Genomic DNA, 10,806 nt, shown 5'->3' on the forward strand with positions numbered 1-10,806 from the left:
ATAGGGTTTTGTTGTTGTTGTTGTTGTTGTTGTTATGCATGATGTCATTGTTCAAATTCATAACCACAACGATTAATATATTAATTTGTTATTCTATTTTTCAGTCTATTTGTTACTGTAAGGATCTTACGAAATCCATATGTCAATTGTTAACATGATGATCCATGGGAGTGCGATAGCATATCGCGTTTTGCAGTGGAGCAAAGGTTGTTCCGATGCAGAAAACCTTCGGGATTGAAAATCCCAAAAATTACAATTTTGTTGATAAGTGTCATCAAATCGTGAGGTTTTTCTATAGAAACAGAAGTACTATTTTTAACAAAGGCATAACAACGTGTATATATTTATTTATGATATGTTTGTTTGCACAGTGTTTGACATGCATGGTTATAGCACTTGTTTAATTTACTATGGTTTAATTTGAAATACGGTGTGTGAGCCTTGCCCTTCTATATCTCAGTTGTATTTCTCTTCTCATCTTACTCCCTCGTATGTAAAACGAGTTTCTTTTAAAATTGTAACCCTATGGAGATTCACAAGGAGCTGAAGAATGGCGAAAAGATACCTTGAGAGCAGTCTTAGGCTTTAGGGTTTTTGGTTCTCCCATTGGCTTGGGATGGGCTACCTTAGTCATTATTTTTGGGCTATAACCATTGCATCTTATTTATTGCTATAATTGTTATGTATGCAATGCATCAAATGATAAAATAAGAACGAATATTGATGAAATTAATAAGGGCCTAATATTAAAACGAACAATAATGAGATAATTACGCAAATCCCTCTTTATAATCTAAGTTAACTTAACCGTCCAATATTTACCCTCGTTAAGGCTTCGATCGATATTGTGTGGGCTTTACCAAAGCATTGGCACATAAATCTATCTTGGTTAAACACGAAGAATAAGCAAGTGATATTCACCGGTTGATATATTAGTAATAACTTTGCTAGGTTATTATAATAGGATTAGAAACCTAGAGGTTAAATATTTGGATAAGTCATGAGATGACTTGAACAATAGTTGTTCACCAAAAGGAGGAGTTACATGAGATGTAACTAGTAAAGTGTTACTTACCTAAATAATCACTATCTTAAAAGAAAAGGCAAAGTTGATTTAGGAAATTGATGTATTATGGATCCTCACGCATTAGAAAAAGTTCCGTTGAATTTTTTCGAAATTAAAACTAATAGGGTTTTTTAATTTTAAATAAAATAATGGGAGTAATTTGTAAATAAAGACCTATTTATAAATTTGAATTCGGTAAATTTACTTACTTTAATATTTCCATTGTTGTAGATTTAATGGCAAACAACACTTTATCACTACGATCACTCCTTGAGAAGGATAAACTTAATGGCATAAACTTACTTGACTGGTTTCGTAATTTGAGATTTATTCTCAAATAGGAAAGGAAAAAATATGTCATTGAAGAACCTGTTCCTGATTAACCGAAAGATAATGCTTCAAGAGCTAACAAAGACAAATTCAAGAAACACATGGATGATATGTTAGATGTTGGATAATGCTTCAGGACATGGTTGCATATGAGATGATTCAAAATCTCAAAGAAATATATAAAGGGCAAGCACGTCAAGAGAGATATGAGACCTCTAAAGTTATATTTCAATGCAGAATGGCAGAGGGAACTCCTGTAGGAGCTCATGTCATCAAGATGATGGGCTATATCCAAACGTTGGAAAAGTTGTGATTTCAACATGAATAAAATTACTGCAATCGTTGACAGATAGCTTTAGCCAATTTGTCCTCAATTTCAACATGAATAAAATTAAAAATACTTTGCCACAGTTACTTGGCGTGTTACGAACTGCTGAAAGTAACATGAAAAAGGTTTGACCTAAGCCCATTCTGATGGTCCACAAGGACAAAGTAAATGGAAAGAAAAATGTAGTGGTAAAGTCTAAGGGCAATGGTAAGGCCAAACTGAAAGGGGAAAATGCATTGAAACCCAAAGGGGGAGTTAGAAAAGAAGGAAAATGTTTCCATTGTGATAGGACCAGACACTGGAAGAGAAACTACCCTATTTTCCTTGAAGAGGTCAAGAAGGCAAAAGCAAACAGAACGTTTGTTTTAGGTATTTATGTCATTGATGTTAATTTATCAACATGTACTTCTTGGGTATTAGATACCGGTTGTGGTTCTCATATTTGTACTTCCGTATAGGGACTACAAAAGAAAAGGAATCTGGCTAATGGAGACATAGTCCTACGAGTGGGAAATGGAGCAAGAGTTGATGTATTAGCTATATGGACATATGTTTTATCTTTGCCTAGTGGACTTGATTTAAATTTAGAGGATTGTTATTTTCTACTAGTTAGACTAAGAACATTATTTATATTTCTTGTTTGGACAAGATTGGTATTGGGATTATTATTAAGAATAATTGTTGTTCTTTTTATCTCGATAATGTTTTTTATGGTTCGACACAATTGGTTAACGGTCTTTATATTTTGGATTAAGAAAACACCATTTATAACATAAATACTAACATATCAAAAACAAATGACTCGAATCAAACTTATCTGTGGCATTGTTATTTTGGCCATATAAGTAAGAAACACATATCAAAACTCCATAAAGATGGATTCTTATATTCATTTATTTTCGAACAATATGATGTATGCGAATCTTGCTTGTTGTGAAAAATTACTAAAACTCTTTTTAATAGTAAAGGTGAGTGAGCAAGTGATTTATTGGAGTTATAACCCATAGATAGATGGGCATTCTAAGCGTGTGATACAGGTTTTGGAGGATATGCTTCAGGCATCCGTTATTGATTTTGTTGGTTCTTGGGAGTGTTATTTACCGTTGTTAGAGTTTGCTTATAATAACAATTTTCAGGCTAGTATTTAGATGGCTCTTTTTGGTGCGGTGTACGGGCATAAGTGTTGGTAATCCTTTGTGTTTGACTTAGTTGAGTGAGGAATCCGTTGTTGGTTTGGAATTAATTCAAGACACTGATGATAAAGTTAAGTATGTTAAGGATTGGTTGAAGGCTGCTCTTGATTGGTAAAAGTCGTATACCGATTTGAAGCATCGAGAGGTTGAGCATGCTGTGGGTGACTTGGTGTTTCTTAAGGTTTCACCTTGGAAAATGGTGTTACGTTTTGGGTGTAAGGGTAAGCTTAGTCCGAGGTTTATAGGACCATTTGAGGTGTTAGAGAGTGTTGGGCCAGTTGTGTATCGTTTGAGGTTGTCACCTGAGCTCGAGCGTATTCTCGACGTGTTTCATGCGTCGATGTTGCATAAATATAGATCGGAGCCTTTTTGTGTCATTTCAATTGACGAGGTTGAGTTACACGAGGAACTTTCTTACAAGGAAGAACCGGTTAAGATTTTGGCTAACGATGTGAAAGTTCTTCGGAGCAAGTCTATTACGTTGGTAAAAGTTTTGTGGTGTAACCACAATATTGATGAGGCAACTTGGGAGACGGAAGAGTCGATGAGAACTCAGTTTCTACAGTTGTTTAACTAAGGTAATTTCAGGGATGAAATTCTTTTTAGGGGATAGAGTTATAACATCCTAAAGTCGAGTTTGGTAATTAGGGTCAGTTTCGGGTCGAATTTCAGATTTCCTATAAAAAGGAGGAAAAGTTTCTAAAATTCATATTTTTGTATAAAAATATTTTGGAGAGGTTTTAAGTGATTTTAGATGAATAATTTTAATTATGGAAGTTTAATTGAATGATTTGGTGACTAGATTGAAGGAATAGGAAATTATAATTTCGGTGATCATTTTTATAGATTTTCACTATGTCCAAAGTTTATGAAGCAATTATACCAAGGCTTGTTGTTTAGATCTTTTCTTTCTATATTAAAATGTTTTAATTTTCCCTTTTATCATTTTAATCTAAAATTACATTTCTTTATTTGACTGTTTTTATTCACATGCTTTTCATTTCCTTCTTATTTTATATTTTAGTAACTAATCATAACTTCCTCCATTTTCTTTCGTTTTCTCCAAAACAAATTGATCAATTCTTTCTATTTTTATTCTCGATTTCTAAATTCACTCATCTCAATCCTGAATTTAATTATCAAGTTCCCATTCTCTTTTATTCTTGTTTTTAAAGCTCGATCATAACCGTGCTCAAGTGATGATCTCAATTTCAATCTATTTCCAGCAAGGGAAGGATATTTTCCTTGGTTTTCTTACAAGCTTCGAGGGAAAATGACTATGTGTTAATGATTCTACTAATTTGTTGATTTAATTGAAAGGATTTCAAAGATTTCAATTGATTTTCAAAGCTAATTAATGTGTTGATTTCTTAGATTGGTTTTGAGGTTTTATTAATGAAATTGAGTTATTTTTGGAGTGATTATAATCATATTAAATCATTTTTTATTAAAAATGATTTAGATATCAATTTCTCAAAAACAATTTTGATTTTTGGTAATTTTAGGAATCCAACAATTTAGGTTTGTAGATGTTAATTTGAGCGTTTCTAGATGAGTTATATTTCGATTATAGTTGTTGTTTATCATATTTTAATGTTGACATTCGTGCGTTTCATATTGGAGCTTTCGTAGAGATGTTTCGATATGGTTTTTAGTGTAACACCCATCTCCCGTATACCTTTACGTACACAAGATACAGAGGTCACATCACTTTTTAAAATAGTTCTTCATTTGAAAACCCGTAAATTTTAATTCAATTTTAAAAACCACAAAAGTATAACAATTATGGAAGCATAATACTAGAAAAATCACTTTACATAAATTCTAAAATATTTACTTAAATTCAATTACATGCCATCTAAGTTTTCAAAAGGAATAAGATTGTCCCAATGTTACTGACGAGTCAACCTTTAATTAATGAAAGTTGTTTCTGTTGCACTCCTTACTCAACAAATCTTTGATTGTTACCTACGCTTGAAATCAACACATGTTAAGTATTTACTTAGTAATGCATAACCTTGTAAAAGAATTACAATTTATTCATAAGTATATCTTGGCTATCAAAACCAAGATTAATTGTCTACTTTATGGCAATCCTATACAATCCTTTTTGTCAATCAATGAGTGACACCGTTTATATCAAAATGCATTGTTAAGCCTTTATTATTTTACCCAATGGCATTTAGCCTTTCATCTAACTGACATAATTGACACATTTCTATCAAATGCACAGCTAGGCCATTAATCTTTTACTCAAAGGTATTTAACCTTTCATCTAACTAGAATAATTGACACATTTCTGTCAAATGCAAAGCTAGGACATTAATCATTTACTCAAAGGTATTTAACCTTTCATCTGACTAGAATAATTGAAACCTTTCTGTCAAATGCACGGCTAAGCCATTAATCTATTACTCAATGGTATTTAACCTTTCATCTAACTAGCATAATTGACACTTTTCTGTCAAATGCACAAGTAGGCCATTAATCTTTTACTCAAAGGTATTTAACCTTTCATCTAAATAGCATAATTAACACATTTCTGTCAAATACACAGCTAGACCATTAATCTTTTATTTAGAACAGTTCTTACGCTAAAAATCATTCATAATATCACATCTACACACATTATAAACATATTTAATATAAAGCAAAACATACATTAATTTAAACCATTAAGGTGGACTTATTGTGAGTCTCCCTCAACCCATATAAATACATTATATGCACTCACCTGGTAATCCTCGCTAATAAGATGTAGAGATGTATGGCTAATCAACAACTTTATCTTTCCCCCTTTTTCTTACTAGATTCAGGAGCTTGATTGTGATCTACACAAGCATCCATTCAAGACATATACCACACCAAATGTTAGTATATTCCTTAACATTTAAACTTCAATAATACTCAAAAGTACCATTATTTCAAATTCTATAACAATTTCAATATATCTTATAGTTCCAGGCTCAATAATATCGATACCCTTACCATGGTATCGACACTTCTATACTAAGGTACCAATACATTTCTCTCAGTATCGATACTACTACATTATGGTATCGATATTCCCTTTCAGTATCGATATCATTTTAGCATTCTATTATCCATGGTATCAATACTTCCCCTTGTTAGTATCGATACTCCATCAGTATCAATACTACTTGCATCGGTACCGATACTATTCGTCACATTTCTACTCATTTACAACTACAATATCGGTACTGTTCTATCAGTACCGATACCCTTACCCAGATTTACCACTTTTCAGCTCGATTTTTACTTCATTTTCCCCTCTAATCTCTTACTTTTACCTCTAACAATACTATTAAACTTTTCTTTACTTAACCCAACTAACTTGCTTCATTTAACCTCTTATAACATCTAGAATCTCCATAGAACATCTCAACTCAATGATCATTTTTCTAGCATGTTTTTAATCATATCTCACCTTTTAATCTCTTATTCAATCCTTTGACAAGTCATTTCTAATAATAAACCTCAATAAAAACTCATATATCAACCATTCAAAATCACATTTCCTTAAAACTCATACATTCACCACTTAGTTTTAATCTTCTTTAACCCTTTCTTAAGCTTACATATTACTTAATGTTACAAGAGCAACCCAAAATTTAAAGGAATAACTAACTAATTCCTTAAAAGACAAAATTCCCTCTTAACTCATCTATTATTACAAATTAGTCTAAAACACTATTCCAAATCATTTTCTCATTTTTACCACTTATTAAAATAAATCTTAAATTTTCAATTCTTTTCAATAAAGTCTCTTACCTAATAATTGGGGTGTTACAATTCTTCCCCCTTAAGAAAAATTCATCCTCGAATTTAAATATATACCAGAAACGAAGAGGTATGGAAACTGTATTCTCATATCCTAGTCTCTTTCCCGAGTAGCTTCTTCAACCTTATGATTCTGCCAGAGCACTTTAACTAAAGGAATCTTCTTGTTACGCAATTCCTTATTTTCTCTAGCCAGGATCCGCACTGGTTCTTCTTCACAAGTTAAATATGATCGGATCTCTATTTTATCTTGTGTGATAATGTGAGACGGATATTATCAGTATCTTTTGAGCATCAATACGTGGAAAACATTGTGGATCTTATCCATATCTTGAGGTAAAGCTAATTGATATGCTACTCGTCTGACCCTTTTCAAGATCTCATAAGGTCCAATGAATCTCCGACTCAGCTTTCCTTTTCGCCCAAATCGCAATACCTTTTTCAAGGCGACACCTTCAGAAATACTCTATCTCTCACTTTAAATTTGATTTCTTTTCTTTTTAAATCAGCATAAGATTTCTATCGATCGGATGTTATCTTTAGATTTCCCTCTATAATTTTTACTTTCTCCTCCATTTCTTTAATTAACTCTGGTCCGACTAGGTCTCAGTCTTTTATTTCAAACCAATTTAATGGTGTTTGACACTTTCTCCCATACAAAGCTTTATACAAGACCATCTTAATACTCGATTTGTAACTGTTATTATATGCAAATTCCACTAAAGGCAAATACCTTTCCCATGATCCTTTAAACTCAATCACACATGTCCTCAAGTATCTGGATAGCTCGTTCTGAATGCTTTCACTTGTTGACATGTTAAACATTTTGCAACAAACTCCGATACAACTCTTTTCATACCAGGCCACCAATAATGACTGTTCAAGTCCTTATACATCTTATTCCCTCCTTGATGCATAGTCAAAGTGCTACAATGTGCCTCGGTAAGGATATATTTCTTCAATTCCTCATTATCATGAATGCAAAGTCTTTCCCGATAATATTAGCATCTATCAGCCCTCATTTCAAAGTCTTTGGTTTATTATCTTTCTACTTGGGCTATCCTTGACAAACAACTCTCATCTTAACCTTGGATCTCTTTTACCCGATCCAAAAGCATCGGTTTTAATTTAAGTTCAACAATCATCCTTTAAAGACATACGCACATCTAAAGTCCGTAAGGCTGCAAAAGTCTTTCGACTAAGTGCATCAGCTACTACGTTAGCTTTTCCTGAATGGTAATCAATAATCAAATCATAATCTTTTAAAAGCTCAATCCATCTTATTTGTCTCAAATTAATCTCTTTTTGAGTCAGCAATTACTTTAGACTCTTGTGATCCGTGTAAACATGGAAACGCTCACCGTACAGATAATGGCGAAAAATTTTCAAAGCAAACACTACTGCTACCAATTCTAAATCATGTGTTGGGTAATTTCTCTCATGATTCTTCTGTTGCCTTGAGGCATAAGCCACAACTCTCCCTTCTTGCATCAGCATACATCCCAGCCCATTATGGGATGCATCACTAAAAACGACATAATCTTTTCCTGACTCAGGTTGCACAAGCAATGGGGCCTCGGTTACTATTGTAACACCCATTTCTCGTATACCTTTTCCGTACACGAGATACATAAGTCACATCACTTTTAAAACATTTTCTAATTTGAAAACCCGTAAAAATTTTATTTTCTTTTTAAAACCAAAAACATTTTAATACAACAATAAAACAGTCGTTGAAACCTATTTCTAAAGTTATTATTTTAAATACACGCTAGAGCAATTTTTCTTAATTTTGATTGCATGCGAGTAATTTTTCAAAATAACATGATTTTTCTACGACTACAGATGAGAGTCAACCTTAGATTGATGATAGTTTCTCTTGCCCCAGTACCCGACTAGTCTTTGTTGTTACCTATGCATAAAATCTACACACATTAAATATATACTTAGTGAGACATAATATTCTAAAGAATCTGTAATTTATACATGAGTATCTCATGACTATTTAATGATGGACTAAATCGCATACTCCATAAGGATCAGATAAATCCTTTTTAGTTAAACAAGTTTTTTTCATACAATCATCAAAACTATTCTTAGTAGTCCCAACATACCTATCCTTCTGTATATTTTCCCAATTATTCTTTATTTTCTCTATGTACATTAAATGAGAAAGCAATGTACATGTACTGCACCAAAGTGCCAAGTGGTCCATTCTCTTTTATAATTTTCATGAGAGACACTTTATATACCATTAATATACCGCTATATTTATATAATTTTCATGCCAATTATGAATTGTTATACATTTTTATTTATGTCATCCTTTCATGCAAATTATGTATTGTTCTTTATCTAACTCTTATTAATGGAACCTTTCTGCCAAAATGCACAGTTAGACATTAGTCTTTTATCCTAAAGGCATTTAACCTTTCTTCTAACTTGCATTATTGGTATCTTTCTACCAAATGCACAGTTAGGCAATTGTCTTTTATTCTAAAGGCATATAACCTTTCTTCTAACTTGCATTATTGCCACCTTTCTGCCAAATGCACAGTTAGGCATTTAGTCTTTTATCCTAAAGGCATTTAACCTTTCTTCTAACTTGCATTATTGGCACCTTTCTACCAAATGCAAAGTTAGGCATTTAGTCTTTTATTTTAGAACAATTTCTACTCTAATAATTATTCATAATATCAATTAAATCTTTCAATTCTTAATAAACTCTATAGTTTGCACATGTAGTGCCAATATGGTAATTTATCAACTTTCTAGTCATGATCATTTTATTAAGATGCACACCTAGTGCCTATACGATCGTTCATACACATATGATGAATTCCGTGAGTTGCAGACATAGTGCCTTGTATATTTGTTAATCAACATATGATAAATTCCGTGAGTTTCACACATAATGCTTGTACGGTTGTTAATTAACTTATGATGAATTTCGTGAGTTGCACACATATATCCTATACAGTTGTTCATCAGCTTATGATGAATTTGTGGGTTGCACACATAGTGCATGTATGGTTGTTTATCAACTTATGATTAATTTCATGAGTTGCACACATAGTGCCTGTATAGTTGTTCATCAACTTATGATGAATTCCGTGAGTTGCACACATAGTGTCTGTACGGTTATTCATAAACTTATGATGAATTCCGTGGGTTACATGTATAGTGCTTGTACGATTGTTCATCAACTTATGATGAATTCCATGAGTTGCACACATAGTGTCTGTACGGTTGTTCATCAATATATGATGAATTACGTGGGTTGCACACATACTGCATATACGGTTGTTCATCAACTTATTATGAATTACGTGAGTTGCACACATAGTGCCTGTAGTACAGATAGTACTAAGATACAATTGCAACAGACACTTTTAACAACATACATTTATATCTCTTAATGTACATAATAAATGCACTCCCCTGGCTTGCCTCCTCATTATATCCAAAATGTAAATCTGACTACTCTGCTACTTTATATTTGCCTTTCATTTTGCTTGACTCGGGAGCTTGATTTCGATATGAATAAGCATCCATTAAATACAAATATCGTACTAAATATTAGTATATTCCCTAACATTTACACTTTAAGAATATTCACAAGTACTATTATTTAAATTAATTTCAGCTTATCATATAATTTCCGTCTCAATAGTATCAATACCCCTACCATGGTATCGATACTGCTATACAGCGGTATCGATACTCTCTTATAGTATCGATACCATTTCTGTATTTTGTAATCAATGGTATCGATACCTCCTCTATAGTATCGATACCCCCTCTCAGTATCGATACGAATTGCATCAGTATTGATATTGTTCAGCTGATTCTTCCAACTCTAAGCCTGTAGTACCAGTACTGTTCTATCAGTACCGATACCCTTACCAATATTTTCCATTTTCAGCCCAAATCTTACCCAAATTTGGTCAAATTTCCTTATGTTTACACCAGTAATACTATTAAACTCTTATCTACTTATGCCTACAAACTTTCCTTCATTTAGCTTATTAAAACATCTAAAATCTCCCAAGAACATTTCAATAAAAGAATTATACCACTTTTTCTAA

The 10,806-nt window shown here is 32.5% G+C and overlaps 1 protein-coding gene across 1 annotated transcript; it reads left to right on the top strand.

Moving 5' to 3' along the window:
- The first annotated feature begins 3,113 nt into the window (after nt 1-3,113).
- LOC120143211 lies at nt 3,114-3,494 on the top strand. Its single transcript, XM_039157597.1, has one exon. It carries the CDS (start codon nt 3,114-3,116, stop codon nt 3,492-3,494), a length of 381 nt encoding a protein of 126 aa, XP_039013528.1.
- Nucleotides 3,495-10,806: the final 7,312 nt, after the last annotated feature.

This window comes from Hibiscus syriacus, unplaced genomic scaffold, assembly GCF_006381635.1.
Source record: "Hibiscus syriacus cultivar Baekdansim isolate YM2019G1 unplaced genomic scaffold, ASM638163v2 tig00110839_pilon, whole genome shotgun sequence".
Taxonomy (NCBI): domain Eukaryota; kingdom Viridiplantae; phylum Streptophyta; class Magnoliopsida; order Malvales; family Malvaceae; genus Hibiscus; species Hibiscus syriacus.

Coding starts and splice junctions, on each gene's coding strand:
- LOC120143211 (XM_039157597.1), top strand. CDS start 3,114: ATGGTGTTACGTTTTGGGTGTAAGGGTAAGCTTAGTCCGAGGTTTATA.